Here is a 25,914-nt window from a genome sequence, read left to right as displayed (position 1 = left end):
AAGCGGAGGTTCACCCTAAAAAACATGTATATACACCTTTCCATCCAGCATGCCGTTTTTTTTTTACCGCTGTACATACCGTTGTATAGCTATTTTCCCCCCGTCTTCCGGTAGTGGGCGTTCCTATTCAGAGACTAAGTGATTGACGTGATGACAAAAGCTTCCCCCCTGGCGCAGAATGCGCGTCACCAGTTTCCGAAAGAGGCCGAACGTCGGTGTGCAGGCGCCGTATAGCGCCGTATAGAGTCGACTCGCAGTTCAGCTTTTTTTGGAAACTGGTGAAGCGCATTATGCGCCAGGGGTAAGCTTTTGTCATCACGTCAATCACTTAGTCTCTGAATAGGAACGCCCACTCCCGCCGGAGACACTACCCGGAAGCCGGGGGGGGGGGGGAAATAGCTATACAAGGGTATGTACAGCAAAAAAAACAAAAAAAAAACACAGCATACTGTACATGGAATGGTATATACATGTTTTAGGGTGAACCTCCGCTTTAACACTGGCTACCGAAAAGAGTGACTAGTGTTCATATACGAGGGATGTGTGTCTGTTTAGGTAAAAAAATAAATAGGTTTATAGAAAGGTAAATACACTAGCTACTAAACCATAACAATAAAGACAGAGACTAGACTCCAGTTTCACCTGTGTCAAATGTCATTTTAATCTTTCTGAATGAAAGATTTTCACAGTATAAAAAGTAAATAATAATAAAAAAATGAAAACAAAAAAACACAGCAAAGCCAATATACACTTGGCGAACAGAACGTTAATAAAATCCAATGCCGAATCCAGAGAACTGGACCTGCTTATGCTGCTTATAAAGTCCAGAATCCCATGGTGTATTCGAGCATAGCACCAGCTGTCAGGTAAAAATAATAACATTAAAAAAAATACAGAGGAAAATAAAGAAATAAGACATATTATTTCTGTCTCGCTCTACTGTAGCCAGATACATTATTTTGGTTGGTAAATGACAATGCATGGGAAATACACATAGCAGAGGAAGAGGGGCTATTAAAAGGTGCTCTGGTTAAAATGGCAATGTACCTTCCCCAATGCACCCTTCTGAAGGCTTCACACAAGACGCACAGTGGAGGAACAGAAGTGATGCAAGTGCTTGATAAAAGGATAGGATTAAAGGATTAATAGATTAAAAACAATGACGGCTTATGCTCCTACATTCCTCTTACCGGGGACTGACCAAATTTTAGACACCTCTAACTTCATAAAAGTAATATTCTAATGAGTTCCCCGTTTATGGAATATTGTAGTATCTAAAATCCAATGAGATTTGAATTAGTTTGGCAGATATTTTGGAACCCTGCGTTCAGGAAGGGGAGTAGAAAGCAGTTCAGATTGTTAAAGCTCCCTGTACATCGGTGTAACCACACTTTGTGAGAAAGGGCCATCTCCCCACATAGGTAGAAAGCATGCTTCAGGTTATAAAAGGGAACAAAGACCGATTACAAAATTTGATGATATAAACATATTAATAGTGGTGATGAGGCTTGTTAAATTTGTTGTTCCTACCAGTCAATTTCATCTGCTGCCCCTCCCTAGTTTTAAAGTCTACAGCTTCTTAAGAGAAAAAGCCCCTACAAGTCTCTCTAAGATGAAATGCACTCAAAACAGTTGCAGAACCAAGCACTATGAAAAGATCCACTGGCTGAAGACTTTCAAGCTGCCAAAAGCATTTCTATTGTTATGGGTTGTGCACAGGTTTGTTGCAAGTCCCTGTTGCAGGGAATAAAAGGGGCAAGTGTTACCTGCTGGCCTCTCTATATGACCTGGATGCAGGAACGGTTTCTCATTTGATTAAAAAAAAAAAATAATACCCTAGCAGCTCAAATAATGTAGCTGTTGTGATTTCAATGTAGTGTTTAGATTAAATAACGCAACCTCCTAATCTTACAGGCAGAAAAAAATTATATATACACAATTTTTTCCTCATAAATTGTTCCCTGTGTGATCCTAGTGTAGTGGATGCGCTACTGACATCTTAGGAAGCTGGGGTTTAAAATTCATGGAGAAATAGTGAACATAGACATTCCAGGCATTATGGCATGTGGGATTCATTCTCTTAACACACAATTATTGTCCATGCCACTTCAATGCAAGGGAGTGATGCAAAACAGATTTCATGCCATGTGTGATGCCAACAATGAGGACCTGAATACAAGAGCTATAAAATGCTGTTGGCCGTGATAGAAAAAAATACAAATTAAAAAAAGGGCAGTTGAGACGCAGTATTAAAAACCCTTAAACAGCTTGTGAAAGTGTGCAAAATGGAGCAGTGGGGAACCAGAGGTCAGAGAACTTGTTAAAACAAGTTTACTGGTGACATTAGAAGAGAAATGTAGGAAGTGCAGGCATCATTGTGCCACATTGGAAGTGGTTTTCTTCAGGCTAAAGTTGGTCCAGTTAACAGCCACTTTCTGCCGCGTCTGCTTGGCAGAGTCCAGACAGAACCTAGGAAAGAAAGATATAGAAAATGATTGCAGTTTGAGACCATCTTTGTCAAAGCATAATACCAGGTAATCGATCTAAATCACAGGATATCATGGGGTCTCTTCTTTTCCAGCAACAAACGGGTCCTGAAAGTAGCAGGAAAAGGCACCATGCAAGGAGAGGGCAATGCTCTCTGATAACTTTCTCCACTGATACCAGGGCAACTTGACTGGTCCACAACACCCTTGGATCACATGAGTGGGTTAAATGATACTGGTTGTCATTCAGCTTTAAAGAGGATCAATACTGTGCCACAAAGGAAACAAGTGGTATAGCAATAGAGTGTGAAGTGGGAGAGTACAGCCATCTGGCTGACTTTCCCTCATTTCCAGTCCTAGTGATTAAACAGCAAGTGAAAAGTGAAAGACGAGAAAGCAACGCCCAGTTCAACTCCCCAAGGAGGTAGATAAGCGGTGCTCAGACTCATGTCTTCCTAACACAGAGGCATAACTTGGAGATGAAATGAAGAGTCGGCAACTCTTTTTTTTAATGAATAACTTTATTATAGTAGGCAGAGCGTACAAATTACAGCAGCTTGAGTGTTTCGACAATAAGCCTTAGTCATAGAAATAGAACGAGTTAGGATTAAGGCTTATTGTCGAAAGGCACAAGCTGCTGTCATTTGTACACTTTGCCTGCTATAATCAAGTTATTTATTTGAAATAACAAGTTGCTGGCTCTTCATTTCATCTTTTCAAGTAAGGAGTAAAATAAATCAGCTCTCATATTTCTTTATGGATGCTTCTATGGAGCACAAGTTAAACATAATAAAAATGATCACAATATAGATTAAGCAACCCCACTGTTGGTGCAAACGTACTAAGTTGTACAGTAAATGCAGCCGTACCTCGATACAAACACAATGCAAAGAGAGTATAAAAACAGTTTTCACATCTCACCTCTTGAAATATTCTACTTCTCGATCGGTCTCATCCATTTCCATGCTGTCTACATCCTTAGGAAGGAACACATCATCTACAAGCAGAGAGGTTTTCATTACAAAAACGGACTAGGGTTAGGAAAAAGGTAAAATTGGAGTGATTCAGGTTATCAACTCATAAAGCCTTGTAGCGGAAACCTGTAGATTAGAACAAGCTTTCACCGCAGTTTGTATTTCTAAAGCTGGCCACACTCACATTTAACAATCTGGTTGTCCGTTAAATTCCTTTACAACTATGTAGAAACTAAACATTTAATCCAGCCATTCTCAACCAGGGTTCCATGGAACCTTAGGATTCCACCAGAGGTTGCTAGGGGTTCCTTGAGCTGTGGCTGACTAACCTCCCATTTGATGGTGCCTGCATAGTTCTAGGATCAACGCCACTTGGCAGAGCCACCCAAAGCCGTCTGTAAGGGTGGCATTGTGATCATGGATATGGATGCCGCGGCCGCCTGATGTCATTTATGATAAAACGTATAGGTCATATGAAGTACTAGACATGCGCAGCCCCATCACAGGCATTTTGGAATCTGAAACCAGAGTGGTTTCTGTATGCAGAGCCATCAATATGCCTGATTTTTGCCTAGGTCTGCAAGTGCAAGATATTCGTAATAAATGCTTTAATACCTATATGGGACTTCACTATGGTCGGCATCTTTGTTCCAATTTCATACAGGTTTTTTTACCTTAATGCATTATTCTATGCATTAAGGTAATAAAAATGTTTGCCTTTAGAACTGCTTTAAAAAGTAACACTCTGGAAATTTGATGCACATTTGACAGCCGACAGCTCCAATGTCTGAGTTCTATTAAGAATAAACCAATATTAAAACAAAAACATATTACATTGCAGCTTGCCAATTCTTATGCGGCGTACACACAATCATTTTTCGGCATGAAAAAACGTTGTTTTTAAAAAAAATGTAATTTAAAATGATCGTGTGTGGGCTTCACATCATTTTTCGGGTTCTGAAAAAACGACAAAAAATAAATTCGAACATGCTGCATTTTTTTTAACAGCGTTTTAAATGATGTAGTTTTTCGGGTTGTAAAAAATGATTGTGTGTGGGCTAAAACGACATTAAAAACCCGAGTATGCTCAGAAGCAAGTTATGAGACAGGAACATGGAGTAAGCACATTCATCACGCTGTAACAGACAGAAATGCGCGAATCGTCTTTTACTAACATGGAATCAGTTAAAGCAGCCCAAAGGGTGGCGTCATCCACATAGAACTTCCCCTTTATAGTGCCGTTTTACGTCACCGCGCTTTGCTAGAGCATTTTTTTAAAACTATGGTGTGTGGGCAACGTCGTTTTAATGATGAAGTTGGAAAAAAAGGGATTTTTAATACAGCTTACCTGTAAAATCCTTTTCTTGGAGTACATCACGGGACACAGAGCGGCATATTCATTACTATGTGGGTTATATGGAGTACCTTCAGGTGATGGACACTGGCAATCTCAAACAGGAAGTGCCCCTCCCTATATAACCCCCTCCCATAGGAGGATTACCTCAGTTTTGTAGCAAGCAGTATGCCTCCCAAAATGGTCCCCATAAGAGGGGTGGGAGCTCTGTGTCCCATGATGTACTCCAAGAAAAGGATTTTACAGGTAAGCTGTATTAAAAATCCCTTTTTCTTTCTCGTACATCACGGGACACAGAGCGGCATATTCATTACTATGTGGGATGTCCCAAAGCAATGCTTACAATGAGGGGAGGGAGAACATCTTCCCAAGACAAAAGGATTTAATTTAGAGATATACTTAAATCATAATAAATCCAACTTAGTTGAGAAAAAAATAATTTTAAATTTTACTCAAAAGGGAGCCCCCGGAATCCGAGAGTCTCAAACTGCAGCCCGCAGCACTGCCTGCCCAAAGGCTGCATCAGTATTCCTTCTTACGTCCAACTGGTAGAACTTTGTAAACGTGTGGACAGAAGACCAGGTTGCCGCCTTGCAAACTTGAGCCATAGAGATCTGGTGGTGTGCTGCCCAGGAGGCGCCCATGGCCCTAGTAGAATGAGCCTTTAATGATAACGGAGGAGGCAACCCCTTCAAGCCATAGGCCTGAGTGATTAACTGTTTAATCCACCTCGAGATGGTGGATTATGCAGCTGCCTGCCCCTTTTTGGGCCCATCCGGTAAAATGAACACCACATCTGTTTTCCGGATCTTCTCTGTAGCTTTAAGATAGGCCTTCATGGCCCTGACAATATCCAAGGTATGCAGCAACCCTTCCTTTTTGGAAGTAGGTTTAGGAAAGAAGGATGGTAATACCAAATCCTGGTTTAGATGAAAACTGGATATAACCTTTGGTAGGAAGGAAGGATGAGGGCGGAGAACGACCTTGTCCTTATGAAAAATAAGATATGGTTCCTTACAGGATAAGGCTGCCAGTTCCGCTACTCTTCTGGCGGAAACTATGGTGACCAAAAATACTAACTTCCTTGTCAGTAAAACCAAAGGAATTTCAGCCAACGGCTCAAAAGGTTGTTTCTGTAAACTTGACAGAACAAGATTTAAATCCCACGGACAAAGCGGGGATTTAACTGGAGGATTAATACGCAAGACCCCTTGAATGAAGGTCTTAACCAGCGAGTGGGTGGCCAGCGGCCGCTGAAACCACACTGACAAAGCTGAAATCTGTCCCTTGATTGTGCTCAATGCCAGTCCTTTATCCACTCCTAGCTGGAGAAAACGTAATACTCTATCGATGGTAAATTTGCGAGAAAGCCATCGCTTGGACTCACACCAGCCTACATAGGCCTTCCAAACCCTGTAATAAATCACCCTAGAGACCGGTTTCCTGGCTCCAATTAGGGTAGAGATTACTTTCTGAGACAGACCTCTACCCCTGAGAATCAGGGATTCAGCTTCCAGGCCGTCAAATTTAGATGCTGTAAGGCAGGGTGGAGGATCGGACCTTGCGATAGCAGGTCTGGCCGTAGAGGAAGAGTCCAAGGGTCTCCCACTACCATCTTCAGGATTAGTGAATACCATGCCCTTCTGGGCCATGCTGGAGCTACCAGGATAACTGGTATGTGCTCCACCCTGATCCTGCGCAGCAGGCGGGGTAGTAACTGGAGCGGGGGAAATGCATAAAGAAGTTTGAACTGATGCCAAGGGCAAACTAACGCATCGGTTCCGCAGGCCCTGGGATCCCTTGTGCGGGACATGAACCTGTCTAGCTTCTTGTTCAGTCTCGATGCCATGATATCCACGTCCGGCACTCCCCATTTCTGGCAGAGTGTCTGAAAGACCTGTGGATGCAGAGACCACTCCCCCGGCAACAGAGTCTAGCGACTTAAGAAGTCCGCCTGTAGGTTGTCCACTCCGGGAATGAATATAGCCGATATGCAGGGCACATGGGCTTCTGCCCACAAGAAAATCAAGCTCACTTCTTTCTGAGCGGCTTGACTCTTGGTTCCCCCTTGGTGATTTATATATGCCACCGCCGTGGCATTGTCCGATTGTATTCTCACCGGGAACCCCTGTAGTTTGGACGTCCAAGCCCTGAGGGCTAGTCGAGCAGCTCTGAGCTCCAAGATATTGATGGGCAACTGCTTCTCTGCCGCTGCCCAAGTGCCCTGGCGAGTGCAACCATCCAAAATTGCTCCCCAGCCCATCAGGCTGGCGTCTGTGGTTACTATCTTCCAGGTCACAGGACTGGAAGTCTTTCCCTTCAGGAGATTCTGAGGGTTTAACCACCAAGATAGACTTTGCCGCACTCTTGGTGAGAGTGGCAAAGGAATTTCTAAGGCCTGAGGCCTCTTGCTCCATGCTGACAGGATGGCTGCCTGCAGGATGCGAGTGTGGCTCTGAGCGTACGGAACCGCCTCGAATGTGGCCACCATCTTGCCTAGTAGTCTCTGACATAAGCGAACAGTTGGCCTTTTCTTTCTTAGAACTATTTGTATTAGCTCTTTGATGGCCTTGACCTTTAATAGGGGTAGGAACACCCTCTGTTGCTCTGTATCCAATCTCATGCCGAGATATTCCAGCTGCCTTGTGGGCAGGAATGCTGACTTGTCTCGATTTAGGACCCAGCCGAACCTCTCGAGGTACTGAACCGTGAGGGCCACTGCTCGTTCCAGGCCAGGAGACGAGTGGTCTACGACCAAGAGGTCGTCCAGGTAAGCCAGACCGTGACCCCTTGGGTCCTTAGATTGGCTAGGATTGGGGCTAGGACCTTCGTGAATACCCAGGGGGCCGTAGCCAACCCGAAGGGGAGCGCCACAAACTGGAAATGACGCTGAGCCACCGCGAAGCGTAGAAATACTTGATGTGGCTGAAAAATTGGCACATGAAGGTAAGCATCCTTTATGTCTATGGACGCCATGAAGTCGTCCTTCTGGAGCACGGCGACAGCTGACCGAATAGTTTCCATCCGAAATGAGCGGACCTTTAGGTACGCATTTACTCCCTTTAAGTCCAAGATTGGCCTGACATCGCCGTTGGGCTTTGGGATGATAAACAGGTTGGAGTAGAACCCCAATCCCTGTTCCCGGACTGGTACTTCTACTATCACCTTCTGGCATAGCAGATGATTCAATGCCGCCATCAATGCGGCTCTTATCACAGGGTCGCCTGGTACTCTTGACTCCTGGTAACGAGGAGGAGGGAATTTTAGAAATTCTAGTTTGTAGCCCATGGTCACGGAAGACCGTACCCAGCAGTCGGGAATGCTGGCTTCCCAAACCTCTGCAAAGAGACGCAGCCTTCCCCCCACCATCGTGGGTGGGGGCGCCCCTTCATAAGGCCGACTTGGGGGCTGGCTTCGCAGGCTTGCGGTACCACTGCTTCTTGCCCCCCGTGGCTTGGCCCTGCGGCTTATTGTTAAATCCTGATCTTGCAGGAGGCCGTCGATACTGTTTGGTATTAGAGGGCCCCTGCCCCGGGGAGGGCTGGCGCTTAAATGCGGGCCCTCGGGCCTTCTTCTTGACTGGCAAGAGAGTGCTTTTGCCGCTTGATATAGTCTGAATATATCTATCCAGATCTTCTCCGAAGAGACGTCCTCCATGGAAGGGAAACCCTACCAGGAGTTTTTTGCACGGGGGCTCAGCCTCCTAATTCTTCAACCATAAGAGTCTTCTCATATGGATTAGAAATAAGGATAAACGTGACGCCTGCTGGATGGAGTCCTTGATAGCATCCACCGTAAAGCGTATAGCCCTGGGTATATCCGAAAATTCCTCTGCCTGTTGGGCAGGGATAAGTTTAAGCATTGCTTAGTTTTATCTGATAATGCTTGGGCAACTCCAATAGCAGCCACAGCGGGCTGAACTATCGCCCCTGCTGAAGTAAAGGAGGCCTTAAGTAATGTTTCCAAGCGTTTATCAACCGGATCCTTAAACACCTGTAAGTTTTCTACAGGGCAAGTTAAAGATCTGTTCACACAGGAGATGGCTGCGTCCACCGCCGGGGGCGCCCACCTTTTGGAGAATTTCTCCTCCATAGGATATAAAACAGAGAATTTTTTTAGGTGGTAAAAAGACTATCTGGCTTGATCCAATCCTGAAATATGACATCCTCGAGTAGAGGATGGACCGGAAAAACTGCGTTGCTTTGAGGCGCTCTTAATGAGCCTAAAGCTGAAACCGCCGATACTTGAGGTTCTGGTATGGGTAACTTAAATGCCTCATGGACCATGTCCGTTAAAGCTTGAACCCACAAACTTTCCCCTTGGGAGGTTGAACTAGACTCCTCAGTATCCGGATCCTCGATCTCTGAACCACCCTGGTCCAAAACGTCAGGATTATCCAATTCCCCTAGGGAAAGGATCTCTGAGTCTGAGGGTTCCTGCTCGGGTGATGGAGACCTAGTCCGCTTTCTACCCGATATAGCCTTAGCTATTCTTTTTGCCATTCTTTTCTCTAGTTCTCCTAAAGAAACAGCAAGCACCCTCTCAGTGACAAAGCCGGGGTTGGACTGAACTGGACCAGCCCCAGCACCAGATCCCCCAGGTCCCATCAGGGCGTGCCCTGATATGTCCTGTGGGGAGAGCAGCGGCATAGCCGTGTCTGAGCCCTCGGATTTTGCGGGGGAATCCCCACCCTTTGTACCCTATGACCCAGAAGCCATGGTACAATACCGAGGTACACCTGCTATCACCCAGCCACAGACGTAGGTAAGGGGATCTGCCGGTTTGGGAACGATAGAGACTAACGCCCAAACTGAGAAGGGAGATCAGAAGTTCTTTCCCCTTTCTTCTTCTTTTCTTTTTTTTTTTTCTTTTTTATATATCTTTTTTTTTTTTTGAAGAGGAAAGGAAAAATACTCCGTCTCCTAATAAGTATTGCCAATAGCCATCTGCTGAAAAAAAAGGAAAAAGAAACCTATCTGTAGGTTTGACAGTCTATTCTTTAGCAAAAGACTGTAATCTTTCCTTCCGCCACTGGGTGTCCTCAACGAGCTCCGCTCTGCGTCCTCCTCCTCTCTAACTCAGGAAGACACTGAGCTTTTGGCAGCTACTGGAAGGGCCTCCCCTTCCTATATGTAAATCGCCGCCCACAGGGATGCGCCCCCACCCCAGCCAATGGCACGAAAAAACGTTCATATCTCGGGCACGCGCGCGCCCGTCGGCGGGGGCCATCGCACATGGAGGAGGACGGAGCGGCGCAGCACCCAGGCAGGTACGCCCTCAGGTAGGTCACAGACCTCCTCTTAGCATGGGAAACATGGCTCCTGTAAGTCACAGAGATCCCACACCTAGCGCAGCAGACCCAGCTAAACAACACTTACCAGGGAGGACACCTATCACTGGGGGAAAGAGATTTGAATCATCCTGTCTCTGACCATAGACATAGTGATTCCTTGCCAATGCAGAGCATACCCAGGCATGACCCCCTGTGCACCCCCCTCCAGGGAATCTGCTAAGAACCAAGTTCCGCAGGCTCCCCAATACTTACCTGCCCCATGCCGCAGGACTTTTGCACAGCAAGAGGTCCAATCTTCCCCCATCTCTGTGGGTGGCGTCTAGACCTTCAGGCCCTGGGTTCCTATGAAGGAGCCACTGTCCTGGGCCCATATAGCACCCTGGCAAACAGGAGCTTTAGATACCCAAGGTTCTAAGTCCTGGGCCCAGGGTCCAGCTCTCTAAAAAGAGAAGCGTTATGGGCAAACCCCATGGCTTTGGGGTCCGGATACTGTCCACTTTAGCACTGAGGCCGTTGGACAGATCCGGTTAGCCTGCCTTGATCCCAAGGATGTGGAGGCAAAGCTAAACCATGACCAACACCTACGACACTGGCGAAAAAACTGAGGTACTCCTCCTATGGGAGGGGGTTATATAGGGAGGGGCACTTCCTGTTTGAGATTGCCAGTGTCCATCACCTGAAGGTACTCCATATAACCCACATAGTAATGAATATGCCGCTCTGTGTCCCGTGATGTACGAGAAAGAAACGTTGTTTTTTCTACATGCCGAAAAATGATCGTGTGTGTACGCGGCATTAGATGTGGTGGCTGCAGTGGTTTTTTTTCCCTGACTTTTTTGTTTTATTTTTACCTAGAGATCTTGCCAGTAAGTTTGTTATTTTTTAATTTCCTTTACCAGATCAAACTGTCTAGCAAGTATCAGAAGGTTGAGACAAAGCCTTTAACACCAACAGGGGTGCTTACAATGTATTGTATTCAGTTATGTAAAACCTTTATCCCAAAATAAAAACAAACTGCTGCTGAAACTACTTGTAAAGCAATAGCTAGAGTTGAGTTTCAATTTGTAAGTTAGGGTTAAATCTGCTAGTGCATCCAACAGTAGTTTAGCACCAGATTGCCAATGCTACCGGCCAAAGGTGTCTTCTTTTTCCTACATCCAGAGTGGAGACACCCTAAAGCTGGCCATACATTAAAACAATTTTCTTGTACCATTTTCCTTTTAGATAAAAAAAAAAAACGTACAATATGAGGTCACACCTAAACACATTCAATTTGCATGCAATCAGGAAGACCCTTGTACTTGCATAGGATTAAATCTAAAGGAAATTGAATAAGAAAATTGTATAATGTATGGCAGCTTAAGATAGGGAGTGTGCTTCCGGCCGGACAACCAGGTGAAATAAAACACGCAAAAACAAATGAAAATGTGCATATGTAAGAAGCGCTACATATTGTGAATGGGGGCTCAGGCTAAATCAATGGGGAAAGGATTGGAAACACTGGAACGATCATAGTTTGCAGTATAATCAAATGCAGAATTGTTTTAGGCAAATTAGGCAGGGTGGTTTAAACTCTTCCCAATAAATTGACAAGCAAACTACACCACCATAGAAAATCAGGCACCGCCACCACAAACTGCACCACACTGAAGCAGCGAGAAGGACAAAAATAAAACAAAAAGCTTAGTTTTATGCAGACATGAAGCAAAACGGGTAGGACATAACACACCTCAAAATAACCACTACAAGCTAGTTTACATGCATGGCAAAAGGATAACCTCCACTTTCAAAGCCATTCTCAACCTCTTAATCTGAAAAGGTACACATTTTTATATCTGTTAAAGTGAAAGTAAAGTTATTGTAAAAAAAAAAAAAAAAAAAATTACAATATATACACATATACATTGTGTGTGTGTGTATATATATATATATATATATATATATATATACACACATACATACATACATACACACACGAACACACACACACATAATATATATTCCCTGCAAGATAAAGTCATAATGTGTCTCCTTGACCCCCGCCGCGATCCCGCGCCCGCTGGTAATTGAGGCCGCGGCTTTGCGGCCTTCTGCAGGCCTTCTGTGATCTGGCGCCATCTTGTGGTGGCCATTTGGCATTACAAGTAAAACAGTTCTAGAAGTTCTAATGTGTTTTTTCACTGCCATCTCCTTCCCTCTAATTAGAATCCCCAAACATTATATTTTTTATTCTAACAAACTAGAGAATAAAATGGCGGTCATTGCAATACTTTCTGTCACACCGTATTTGCGCAGCGGTCTTACAAGCGCACTTTTTTGGGGGAAAAAATACACTTTTTTTAATTAAAAAATAAGACAACAGTAAAGTGAGCCCAATTTTTTTTAGATATTGTGAAAGATAATGCTACGCCGAGTAAATTGATACCCAACATGTCACGCTTCAAAATTGCCTCCGCTCGTGGAATGACGACAAACTTTTACCCTTTAAAATCTCCATAGGCGACATTTAAAAAAAATTCTACAGGTTGCTTGTTTTGAGTTACAGAGGAGAATTATTGCTCTCGCTCTAACGATCGTGGCGATACCTCACATGTGTAATTTGAATACCGTTTACATAAGCGGGTGCTACTCACATATGTGTTTGCTTCTGCTCGCGAGCTTGGCGGGACGGGGGGCGTTTTCTGGTTCCTAACTTTTTTTAGCTGGCTCCTAGATTCCAAGCAAATCTGTCAAACCCTGGGCCTTATCAGCAGAGACTAGTCAGAGTTTACAAAACAAGAGCACTTCTGGATTCTACTCCAGGGCTCGACAAATTCTCCTGAATGCGATTCTTCTGCATTGAGAAGGAGCTTTGACCGACTCTAACCGCTGCTGCTCCTAAACTCTGGTAAAAGCCTATGTGTGCATGGCTTTGATCAAGTTGTGTTCAGGGGCTTTGGCAAAAAATGCCAAAAGTTCAAAAACATGAGTTTAAGAGCAGCAGTGTGCAAGAGGCCTTAGTAACAACTTTAAGTAGATGACCAGTCTTTTCCGACACAGAAGCACAAATGGGTGTTGATTTGCTAAAACTGAAAAGTGCAAAATCTTTTGCGGCTCTGCATAGAAACCAATCAGCTTCCATATTAATTAAACAAGCTGAAGTTACAAGCTGATTGGTTACCATGCTCAGCAGCACCAGATTTTGCACTCTTCAGTCTTAGTAAATCCACCCCACGGTCTTGTGGATAATTGTGACAAAAGTATTCAACTGCTGCAATTGTTTCATAAGCCGATTTACGAAAAAGGGAACAAGAATGACTTTTTTTTAGGAAAAAATTCAACCTTATATCGGACTGGATTTTAAATGCAACAGCTACAGTATTATCCGGTTTCAGTTTTGAAATATCTGGTCTAGTGTACAGGTACATTTAGTAAAAAAAAATAAAAATAAAAATAAAAGAAGATTGGAATAAATTGTAAAACATACCAACAGATACACTTGGTTTATCCGTTTTATTCCTACTCTTCTTGGCTTTGCTTTTAGACCCAGCAGTGGCTCTGGCATCTGTCCTTTCAGATCCAACTGGCTCACTTTTCTCTTTTTCTGGCCTGGAAGTTACTGAATTCACAGTGTCTGGTCCTTGCTTTGAAGTCTCTTCCATTTTCTCAAGTAAAAGCTTGCGTTGGGCTTTTGCTCCTGATGTACTGATTTTAGGTGGTGCACCTTCCCCAATATGAGACTCACACTTTCGTGTTTGGAGGCTTGTTTTTTTGCTCTTCTTTGTACGACCTCCAGAGAGAGAAGCACCTGGCTGAACGTGGGGTCTCTGATTTTCACAACTATCCAATACCTGGTTTTCTAGGGTATCGAGAGAAGCTTTATCCCCACTTTCCCCAGATTCGGAGTTCTTCTGAGACTGAACCCAGATCATACGAGAGAGATTAGGAACAGCACTTAGCCTTTTCACAACACCATTTTCTGTAGACTGAGTGGAAGTATTTACTTCATTCTCTGTCAGTTTTGCATCCTGGTTTTTTGAAACACCAAGTGTAAGGGGGGACAGGTCAAGATCAATCTCTTGGAGATCAGAAGAACCGTTAAGGTGGGAAAGCAAGTTTTTTTGCTCCAGCACAGCTGCTTTTTTAGGGAAATCGTTGACATCAAGATTTAGATCATAGACACTGAAGCTAGCCCTAATAGAGTCTTTGATGGTATTCTTGATCTCTTCAAGCCGGCTTGTTAAAAAGCTATTTACTCGCTCCAACTCAAGCTGAGGCCACTGCAGTAACTTCTCTCCTGTAGATGGAGCCTCTGTGTCTTCTACAGATGAACTATAGATGTCAGATTTCTGAGTACCAGCTTCTTGAAGGGCTTTTTCCTAGACAAAAGGAAATGAAAAGTTAATAAACCTGTTGAAAATGTCATGTTATCTCCAAGTTTTTGATGTCAACATCGATTCGCAATTTTGCACTCTGCACAGTCTAAACAATCATCAGATCCGAATTAAAAAAAATCAACATAACACATTTTTATGTAACCAACACACACAATTTTGCATACTGTCAATACTGAACATAAAAGCACCAAAGTCATTAACTGGAGTGAAATGCTTGTTAAATACAAAATGTAAACCATCAGCGCAATCAATCTTAAAGGGGTTGTAAAGGTTTGTCTTTTATTTTCTTAATAGGTTCCTTTAAGCTAGTGCATTGTTGGAATATCCCACAGGGATGTAGTCCCAAAGGAGGGGGCGAGCACGCTGACTAACCCCCAGCCAAAACAGCTCGGATGATGGGGGCAAGCTTACTGAGGAACAGGAAGTGAGAAATTGACAAAAAAATAAAAAACATTTAGAAGGGAAATTGAAGGAAAAGGTAAGTGAACCAACAATGCACTAGCTTAAAGGAACCCATTTAGAAAAGAAAAAACAAACCTTTACCACCCCTTTAAAACAATAATATAGGTCTCAACAAGTTGCTAGATTAACACCACACAGTGATTTCTCCTTTTTTGTATAATTGATTTAAATGAATGAGCTGGATGCTCCATTTGATTCAGGTGTGGGTATGATCTCCATATCAAAACATCTGCTTTTTTCAACATAATTGTTTTTTTTTTTTTTTTTTTTTTAAGATGAATACAAACCACTGAAAAATATATTTAAGGCAACTATAAAAAGGTACATTTAAAAAAACAAAACAACAATGTCATAATGGTTTTACAAAGAACAGCTCTGGTCCACGTAAGCTGTTAATATACTGATCAGCAATCAGCTCAAAGTTTCCAAACAATGGGAGGGAATTTATCAAAAACGAGAACAGACGGAAGCTGGAGGAGCTGTATATGGCAACCAACCAGAGAGTCCTCTTCTGTAAAATCATTCAAATCAAATCTAAAAACTTTTCTTTAGACAAGCTTTCCCTTAATTGTCCCTTTTTTCCTTAATGTTATCCTGGTGTTTTCCTTGTAAAGCGCTTTAAGAAGCTACCCTTAAAGGCGCTATATATGTATATGTATATATATATATATATATATATATATATATATATATATATTAAAGTTTATTAATATTATTATCAGCTTCTATCTTCAGCTTGTTCAGCTAAAGCGGATCTCCGGCGAAATAAATAAATTAAAAGCCAGCAGGTACAAATACTGCAGCTGCTGACTTTCACTATATGGACACTTACCTGTCCTGGAGTCCAGCGATGTCGGCAGCAGAGGACGAGTGATCGCTAGTCACTCTGCTGCCCCCACCGCCATCCTCGGTGAGGGAACCAGGAAGTGAAGCATTGCGGCTTCACTGCCACGGTTCCCTACGTCGCGCTGCGCCGTGCTCACTGGTCCCTGTTGTGTTCTGGGAGCCGAGTGTTTCCCAGAACACAAGTGGGGGCATCTGATGTCCTGCCAGCAGTCTACCCGCAGACTATGTGGCCGGAAGTGGGTGCAAATACCTGTTTTAGACAGATATCTGCACCCCCCTCCCCCTGAAAGGTGTCAAATGTGACACCGGAGAAAAGGAGGGTTCCGTTGAGCAGAAGTTCCACTTTAGGGTGGAGCTCTGCTTTAAAGTGGTTGTAAAGCCTTAAATAGATAGTAAAGTCGCATTTGTTTGTGTTTAAAAATAATAAACATGTTATACTTACCTGCTATGTGCAGTGGTTTTGCACAGAGTATTGCAGATCCTTCTGCAATTTTTATTCGCCACATGTAAGCATATTTTACACTAGCAGCATCAATTCCACCTACCCCATTGTTTTTTATCTTGGCCATCTACCTTTTTGGTGGTTGGTATATGTGGAGGCAGCAGCAAAGTGGCTTTCTCTCCAGTTAATAGCACCGATTTACTCTACCTTAATTCTTATGTATATGGCAATGTCTCCTCCCAAAAAAATACATGACTGTGATCATGCCACAGGACCCCAAGCAACATTACATGGGAGCATGGGAGGGGGGGGGGGGGGGTCACAGTAAATCCATAAAACCAGGAGGAAAGGAATTTATCTGCTGCCCATAGCAACAATTTGGATTTTTTAGCTACAAAAGCTATACAAAAATGAAATTCCCTGGGATGTGGAGTGCTTGTATTGTTTGTTCAAAGGGCACACTCACCTTCTTCTTCAATTTGTGGCGTGCTCGCTTTGCAGCTTTATTGGTGCTGGTTGCCTTGGGTTCACTATTGTTTATGAAGTCTAAAAGTTCATCAACATTGCGTTGGTCCACTGTTTGCTCTTCTGAAGGGTGCCGCTTCTGTGGGACCTCTTCTTTCCTCTTGGTCAAACGTGATCTAAGTTTTTCACGCATCTCTGGATAATTTCGACTTGTGGGGGCTGGAGGTGGCTGAAAATATGCAAAGAAATTATCAACTAAAATAAGGAAAAATGCTATATAACCTATATCCTAATAGGTGTGGTTGATTACCACTTTAAGTAAGCTGCTAGCAGGCTTCAGAACTTTTTATCTGTTGAAGCTTGCTAGCAGCTTGTTTAAAGTAGTAATCAACACTCCCATTGCGATCTGTGTTCAAAATTTACTACCTGAAGTTAAATGGTACTTTAAAAACTTCAACAAAGCTTGCAGAAAATCCATGTATGAAATACAATCAACTGGTGGTGGTGTGCACTTTTGGCGTCATAAGTCGATTGGTGATTGAAGAACACTGCGGTGGATCATATATATTTATGGACTTTGCATTCAAATCAAATGTCACAAAAAAAAGGACTTTTATAAAGAGCACATAATACATAAGAGTTTAAAGTGGTATATGTGATAGAGGCTTTTGGAGGGGACTGAATGCTAGCCTCTTGCCTACCAACTATGGGCCCTGGCATTGGAGGGAGCTACAAGCATTTCGGAAGATATTCTGTTATGTAATGCAAAAGGCCATGATGGCCTCTGCCAGTGTGGCATGTATGTGGAAGGAATGCTGATTAATGAGATCTGGAAAGCCCTGGGTCTCCTGTTGTCTACTAGTCTGGAGGGTCTTTCACCCATTAATTGTGCTCATTAACACACCTTTGTCTCCTAGCAAACTATTGGTGGATGTGTTTCTACTTACGTGTATTGTAGGTTGTGAGTTAGGGGATGGCAAGGCTGACCTGAAAGGTCATATCTCCAAGTCACATAGTCTGGGTAAATGATTAGTTAATTAGCTCATGTTAATTAGGTTTCTGGTTACAGTATGTATTGTCATTATGATGTAAATATTTGTGTGAGATCTCAAATCAGTTCATGTTCAGCAACCAAAAACGAGTACCGTCTAGTTATTGGTTGTCCAGCGGTTTGGAATATCTATATTCAGACTGGGAGGAAGCGGTATATGACAAAAGCACTCAAACGGAGTGTGGGAGGTTTCGTTACAGTATATTCAGTGGTGTTGCACTATATGAGTTAATTTAAAGCTTGCTGAGAGCTCCGCAAATGCTTTGTCAAAGCTTGCTGTGCACACTGCTCTTATACAAGCTGAAGCTAGTGTGGAACAGGCCTTAGATTAGCTTACCGTGTTGTGACCAAAGAACTCGCAGTAGCAGCAGTCGCAGAACTTGCCATCTCGCTGGTTGGTAGACGAAGAAGTGCATGAACTACGCTCTGAACTACTGTCTTCATCTTCCCCCAGACCCTCGTCTGCCTCACAGGGTTGCAAGTTGGAGCAGCCGGATACACTGGAAAACTTGTGTCCTCGACATGTTGCATCCCTAAAACATTCAGAAGATTTGCAGTGAAGCAAACATGTTGTTCTTCATTCCTTAAAGTTTTCATTTCTTTGAGCTCATCACAGATTAGTTTACACTAAAATGCAAGATTGAGAATAGCACTTAATATATGACAATTGTATTTTGTTTTATTTTCAAATGTTAGAAGGAGCATCTTCACATTTTCTGTGGATCTTTATTATTCAGTAAGTGTACTGCGACAGGTTTGCACGGCTGCGCAAATCGCCGTAGGTATACGTTGCTCCTTTAAAACGATCTAGCAGGCGCGCCCACCGCGTTTCGCGATGCACGTGTCCGGCGAGTGCGATGTCCGCCGGGCACCCATGATCACTCGTGACAGAGCAGGAACATGGATCTGTGTGTGTAAACACACAGATCCACGTTCTGTCAGGGGAGTAGAGACAGATTGTGTGTTCTCCCCCCCCCCTCCCCCGTTAGAACACTCCTAGAGAACACAGTTGACCCCTTGATCGCCTCCTAGTGTTAACCTCTTCCCTGCCAGGGACATTATTTTTAGCTCTGATCACTGTATAAATGTCAATAGTTCCAAAAAAGTGTCAAAAGTGACCCATCTGTCCAACCGCAATGTTGCACTCCAGAATTTTTTTTTATATATATATATATATATATATATATATATATATATATATATATATATACATATATACACATATATATATATATACACACACACATATATATATATACACACACACACACACACATACACACGCAGATTGCCACCATTACTAGGAAAAAAAAATATATAATAAAAATGACAGAAATCTATCCCCTATTTTGTACACGCTATAACTGTTGTGCAAACCAATCAATATACGCTTATTGCGTTTTTTGTTTTTTTTACCAAAAATATGTAGAATACATATTGGCCTAAACTGATAAAGAATTTATTTGTGGATATTTATTATAGCAAAAAGTACAAAAAAGTTTTTTGTACGACCGCACAATTGTCAGCTAAAGCGAAGCATTGCGTTATCGCAAAAAAATGGCCTGGTCAGGAAGGGGGCAAATCCTTCCGGGGCTGAAGTGGTTAAAAAGAAAAAACAAAGAGAAAAGCGTGTTCAACAACCTACACAATTTATAGTAAAAAAAAAAAAAAAACTATGAGCTCTTCTTATCCTGTTTAAACCTTGCTGATAAGGGCTCAGCATCTTGAACACAAAACCAACAATTAATCTTACAAGAAAGGATGCAAGCACTCCTTATCCCCCCAACAATTCTGCTACAAAAAGGATACAAAGTACCTCATAGATTGAAAAGTTACAGTTGGACCCAGTCGTTGTTATAAAAAAAATAAACCCACCTAGCGATCCTAGCCACATCATTGTCAAAGTTGCCTCAGTTAAACTTCTGGTGATAAATACTGGCACATATCTCCCAAATTCTGCAGCCATCTCTACACCCTAGGCAGGCCAATATGCACTAGGGAAGAAGGCTGGTACCCCATACTGCTGGACCTGGTATCTTCTACCTCAGTCCTCGTCCCAACATCTACAGCAAGATAAAGATACTCTCAAAAGCTTCTTCTAGCTACCTCTGCCTGAAGTTAAGTGTTAGGATGGGTTCACACTAGAGCAGGAAGTGGCTCACAGCAGGGGTCCGGTGCGTCCCCAATCACCATTCAGGTCCAATTTCAGCCCAAATTTTTGTTTAAATTTGGACCTGAAATGGACCAAGAGTGGCACAGGACTCCAGTGCAATTCGCACCATAGAGAGTCAGTCACAATATCCTGCCATGCAAATTGGCTGCAGGAAAATGTGCATCCGATTCAAAATAGTTTGAGCGATCCGAATCGTGGACAGAAGTTCTGCAATACTCTCCACGATTTGAAATAGCGGCAAATCGCAGGACGCCTGTGCCATCAACGTCACTTCCAATGGCTCCCTGATCTCGGCACGATTTTGCCGCGATTATCGCCCGACCAATTACAGTGAAATTGCACAAACAGAATTATGAGACACCCGTGGCCCAAAAGAAGTACAAAAGCGTCTTTTGGGGACAAGCGTCCCGTGATTCTGTTTGCGCAATTTTACAGCGATTCATCTGCGACAATCGTGGCTAAATCCTGCCACGATTAGGATGCCATTTGAAGGGACAGGGATCACACGATTTGCCACTACAGTATTTTGAAACATGGCGATTACGCGCACGATTCGGATCGCTCAGATGTGAACACAGCCTTAGACTCAAAGATGTTTTTGGAATACCATAAAAAACAAAAAAAACAAACAAACAAACAAGCAAGTGGAACCAGCTGAAGAACAAAAAAGTATCCCGGCTATCATTCTGACACTTTGACTTCAGTGCCGAGTTGCTGAATCAATTATAAATGTAGAGGGGGAGTTAGAAAATCTAATTTGCAGCCCTAGGCTACAAATTTGCAAACCGATTTGTAAAACACATGGGTTAGTCAATGGTCCAAAATCATTAGAAGTTGCCCCCCCACCTGAAGCTGAACAGGTAGAGATAAAACTTCACAGAGAGGAGGAGGGCTTCTCTGCAGACTTGGTGGACTTGGACTGCCAGAGATGCTTACCCACTGCAGAGTTAGAGGGCTTAAAGGATGTAGTTGCTTTGTCTGAATTTTCTCGCCAACAAAAACTGCTCATGATCTAAAATGAAGGCCCAGGTTTGAATTAGAATTCTTAGTTTTCCTGGGCTGAGGCAAGAAGGTATTCTTTCCTCTAGTGAGGTCCTTAATGTCCTCATCCAACATTGCAGGGATAAATGTATCTCCTGTGAATGGTAGATCTATAAATGCCTTTTTTATAGACCTTTGGTCTGCCAACCAACGCTTTAGCCAAAACAACATGCAGATGATCACAGCTTATGTGGACAGTTAGATCAAGGATTCTTGCTTTGTTAAAAAGACTTGTATGGCCAAAGTTTTTTGGTCATGCTTCTCTTCTGGGTCACAGGAGTGCACTTCCTTATGTTAAACTCAAGTGATGTCACAGACCTGCTCCAGGCTCTGGAAGAATCCCGAACATATTGTCAGGATTCACCCAGCTGCCCGATTGACAGCTGACTCCGGCTCTAACACATGGCTGAGAGCTAAATCCTGTTGCACTTGCCCCCTCTCCAGCGAGCACTGGAAGAGCACAGCAGAGTGCAGTGACCAACAATCACTACTCTGAGAAGAGACAGAACTGAGCAATCAGCGGCCATGTAATCACTTAGCTTTCAGTCTTAGAGCTAGCGGCAACAGCTGCAGCATCACACGAGTATGTACTGTAGGCTTGTTTTTTTTCAGCAACCCCAAACTTCTCTTTTAATAACTAAGTTGTTCAACAGTGTGGGGGTGGTTTTGGCTACCAGTAAGGGCTGAATTTTGCTTTTTAGTTGTACTTGGCATCCTACTTCTGCAGGTGGCACTATACCCAGGAGATTGTGATCTAAAGAGCAGGGTCCTCCTACAAACAAAAGAGAAAAGTCGTTTTGACACTTTTCTGACATTCATTTACAGCATGAGTGCCCAACTGGTGGCAGAGCCCTCTGATGTGGCCAACCTCCTGCTCTGGGATGGCAGGTTGGCAAACCCAGATTGTGGGTTGCCAACCCGCCCCATCCCACAGCATCATTGCTGTAGCCTGCAGTAGAGGGAGCAATTGGCTGCGGAGGGAGCAGAGCAGCATAACAGCCTCTATAAGCATCCTCTATAGAGACAGCTCCTGTTCCAAGCGGAGTGATACCAAATGCACTCCGCCTGGGACAGCAAGACTACAGCTGGCAATGCCTGCAGATTTGGAGAGAGGAGATTCCTGCAATTAGAAAGTGGAGGATTAAATGTCAGTGTATATATAATTCACAGTTTAGCAATGAGCATAATATATCAATGTTATCAGTTCTGCAATGGTTATTAGCCTGCTTTCAAACTGATCAGCAGGTGCAATGCATCATGGGTTAGCTGCACTGAGCCACAAACTTCTATTATATCCTGCGGGTTTGGTGCCCTTTCTGAAATCGCTTTCAGAAAGTGCACCACACCTGCAAGATATAATAGAAGTCTACGGCAAATCATAGCCAACCCCCAGGAAAGCCGCAGATGCACTGAGCTGCACCTGTGGTCCACATAAGCCAAAGTGTATCAGTGTGAAATCAGCTTTATAGGGGGCTCAAGACAGCTTGTTTACATTTGCGGTTTGAGGAGGCAGTAAAAACCCCATACTTCATTGTAGGCTGCAACCAGTTATCAAATCACTAAAGTGGCTCTCACACTTCGGTGCATACTAGCTCATTATGGCTTTTCCTTTACACGTGTAAAAAAAAGGGTATACAACCGCTTTAAGCACCCCTGGTTTACAGCATGCATGTTCTGGGACTGTGACTGAATCACACTAAAGTCAGACACGGGTATCTAGTAATTTTAGGAGACCATCAATGTCACCCAATATATTTTTCTCATGGCAGACACTTTATTAAAAGGACTTTAAGAGGAAAGGTAGAGTAGAGAGTTATATTACCATGTTGACCTTACCACTTTCTCTTAAAACTATCATTAAAAAAAAAAATATATATATATATATATATAAAATACAAGTTATAGATGTTTTGCAGATGACAATAAACCAAAGATAAATCAAAAGCATTTTTAAAGTAGTTACCTGGTGGTGGTTCCAGGTGTGCTTCCTCCCTGTAGTGCATTTGTGCCATTACAGTGCCCATTGCAAGGATGGCTACAGGCAGAGAGTGGTGGGGGAGGTGGATTTACTTTAAGGAGAGATGGATTGGACCCTGGTAAATGAGGACTTCTGTGAGCTCCGGTGGAGGGGCAGACAGTGGCTTTAGAGGGTGCAGTGTGAGACGATAGGCTTGTTGCTGAGAAAGGGGCTGCCGTATTGGGCGAGGAGAGGTATGGGTGTGGAGGACTGTGTGGAGAGACTGGAGGTTGAGATGCTAGTCCAGTTGGACTATTCGGAGGAGCACTAGGATCCGAATGATGATTGTGCTCTGAATGGTAGCCTTCCCCTAAAAGAACACAATCTGTGAAGTACAACCATACTATTATTAATAACTTAAACATGGTAAAACAGAAACTGTCAATTACTACTTGGGAACAAAAAGTTGAGTTTTTATCACACATAAAACTTTTTCATTCTGAACATTATAGGCACATTATTAATGTTGGTTGAGAGAAAAGAAAATGATATCCAGTAAATTGCAGTAAAAACAGCTCAGTTCTGTGCATATAACCACTTCAAAGCCATGACCAATTTTAGTCTACCTTAATCCAACATGACCGATTATAATGTCTCATGGTCACCTGAATCCTATACAATAACATTTATAGATTACTCATCTTGCTAAGAACTAGCACAACAATAAACTTGAAACACTATTTGAAAAACCATATAACTAAAAAGATGATGTACAATTGTGCTCAAAAGTTTACATACCCTGGCACAATTTTATTATTTCTTAGCCATTTTTCAGAGAATATGAACAACATAAACTTTTCTTTCACTCATGGTCGGTGTTTGGCTGAAGCAATTTATCACCAAATCAACTGTGTTTACTCTTTTTATATCATAATCACAACAGAAACTAACCAAATGACTATGATCGAAAGTTTACATACCCTGGTGATTTTGACCTGATGACATGCACACAAGTTGACACAAAGGTGTTTGAATGACTATTAAAAGTTAACTATCCCGACCTGGATTCTGAGTCATGGAGAAAGCAAATAAATTGTCAAATTATCTGCGGGAAAAGGTAGTTGAACTGTATAAAAACTGGAAAAGGATATACAAAGATATCCAAGGAATTGAGAATGCCAATCAGCAATGTTCAAACTCTAATCAAGAAGTGGAAAATGAGGCATTCAGTTGATACCATACCATGGTCAGGTAGACCAACTAAAATTTTCAGAATAAAGAAAAGTGGGGAACCGCGCTTAGAGAACCAGTGAATGGAGATAAATGGCAAAGAGTGGGATGTGTGTATAAATACAAATCAGAGAATGTGGAATGTATATATATATATATATATATATATATATATAGGATGAGACTGCAGCCCCCCCGGTATGTAATCCCCTAGGGGACACAGAGAGAATATGTAGAAGGTGTAGGGGGTGGTGGCGCTGTCTCAGCTGGAGGCTAACCGTACCATAAATTAGTACTAAATGAACTTTTATCAGACCCTAATGGAGCTACCTCAAATAGGTCTGGGTGTGGAAAAAGGATAAAAGTGCCTCGGTGAAGTGCTCAGAGAGAACCCGAGCCCTATGCTAAATAGCAGAGTGATGTATTGAACAAAATATGACTAACAGTCAAAAGTGATGTAAAAAGTCATGAGTCCGTGATAGGACAAAAATACAATAAAGTGTAAATAAGAATATAAATATATAAAGCGGCCTCACTGCATGCAATCAAAGCCGGTATACAACAATCAAAGTGCAATGGGCTATGTGTGCACAGAGATTCCAGATCCACAGTCCAGTGAAATCATCTGAAGGTACATAGAAGTACCAAATACATAGTCCAGTGAAAAAATATATATATTAAAAATATAAAATAAAAATTCCAGTGAACGAAATATAAAGATTCCAGTGGACACAATAAATGTACTCAATAAAGTGTACAAAAAAGTGTACGAAAAATAAATTAAACTGAACAAAAAATATATTAATAGTCCATAAGTGTTATGCTATGTAAATACACAAGGTAGGCATAAAATAGTTCGTGACTATGTGCATCCAATCACAGTGTGTTCACGGTCTGCAATTCATGTGACTTCTCGCAGTGGTCCGGTGCTCCCCCTTTGGGCCCCCACTCACCAGAGGCACTCACCCCTGCAGGGGTAAAGTGCATGAAGTGATGATTTCCAGATACCTCGCCTTTTCGGGTTGTCCGGATATGTTTTGTTGGTGTAATCAATACCGGGTCTGTTGATGTCCAACTTCCTCCAAAGGGGAAAAAATAAAAAGGGACTTCTCATAGGGTAGTATTTCCAATCAGGAGTAGCTTTATTAATGGTACCGCCGCATATGCTGGCATGTACCAAGGTGAATTGTATATACAAGATAAAAATTAATTATAAAAAGTCTTTAAACTGGGAAAAAGGATTCCGATTTAAAAATGATAAAAAGCAAAAATAAGAGTAGATAGGCAGCTAATAAGCGTAGCAAGCCTCTCAGCACAACACTTGTAACCAGTTGGGGCGATCCACGCCAGCCTGAAGAGCGGCGTGCGTTCCACCGTGTGATCAGCTGTGAGCCAGTGGCTCACAGCTGATCACACGGTGGAACGCACGCCGCTCTTCAGGCTGGCGTGGATCGCCCCAACTGGTTACAAGTGTTGTGCTGAGAGGCTTGCTACGCTTATTAGCTGCCTATCTACTCTTATTTTTGCTTTTTATCATTTTTAAATCGGAATCCTTTTTCCCAGTTTAAAGACTTTTTATAATTAATTTTTATCTTGTATATACAATTCACCTTGGTACATGCCAGCATATGCGGCGGTACCATTAATAAAGCTACTCCTGATTGGAAATACTACCCTATGAGAAGTCCCTTTTTATTTTTTCCCCTTTGGAGGAAGTTGGACATCAACAGACCCGGTATTGATTACACCAACAAAACATATCCG

General features: G+C 42.7%; 1 protein-coding gene across 4 annotated transcripts in view; it reads right to left on the bottom strand.

Annotated features, from left to right (window-relative positions):
• Positions 1 to 631: 631 nt before the first annotated feature.
• FAM193B (family with sequence similarity 193 member B) overlaps positions 632 to 25,914 on the bottom strand; it is an 87,363-nt gene continuing 62,080 nt past the window's right edge. For 3 of the 4 annotated variants that reach the window (XM_040344429.1, XM_040344432.1, XM_040344430.1), the window contains 6 exons: positions 22,927 to 23,305; positions 18,087 to 18,282; positions 16,700 to 16,927; positions 13,574 to 14,465; positions 3,408 to 3,483; positions 632 to 2,469 (listed from right to left, as the gene is read on the bottom strand). In XM_040344429.1, the coding sequence (XP_040200363.1) occupies positions 2,373 to 2,469; positions 3,408 to 3,483; positions 13,574 to 14,465; positions 16,700 to 16,927; positions 18,087 to 18,282; positions 22,927 to 23,305 (1,868 nt within the window). In that variant the 3' untranslated portion in view covers positions 632 to 2,372. The remainder of the gene's footprint in view (positions 2,470 to 3,407; positions 3,484 to 13,573; positions 14,466 to 16,699; positions 16,928 to 18,086; positions 18,283 to 22,926; positions 23,306 to 25,914) is intronic. The other variant, XM_040344431.1, reaches the window with a different exon arrangement.

The sequence above is a fragment of the Rana temporaria genome, chromosome 3 (genome assembly GCF_905171775.1).
Source record: "Rana temporaria chromosome 3, aRanTem1.1, whole genome shotgun sequence".
Taxonomy (NCBI): Eukaryota; Metazoa; Chordata; class Amphibia; order Anura; family Ranidae; genus Rana; species Rana temporaria.
Note: the sequence above shows the minus strand (reverse complement) of the source record. Positions and strands in the feature narration are given on the sequence as shown.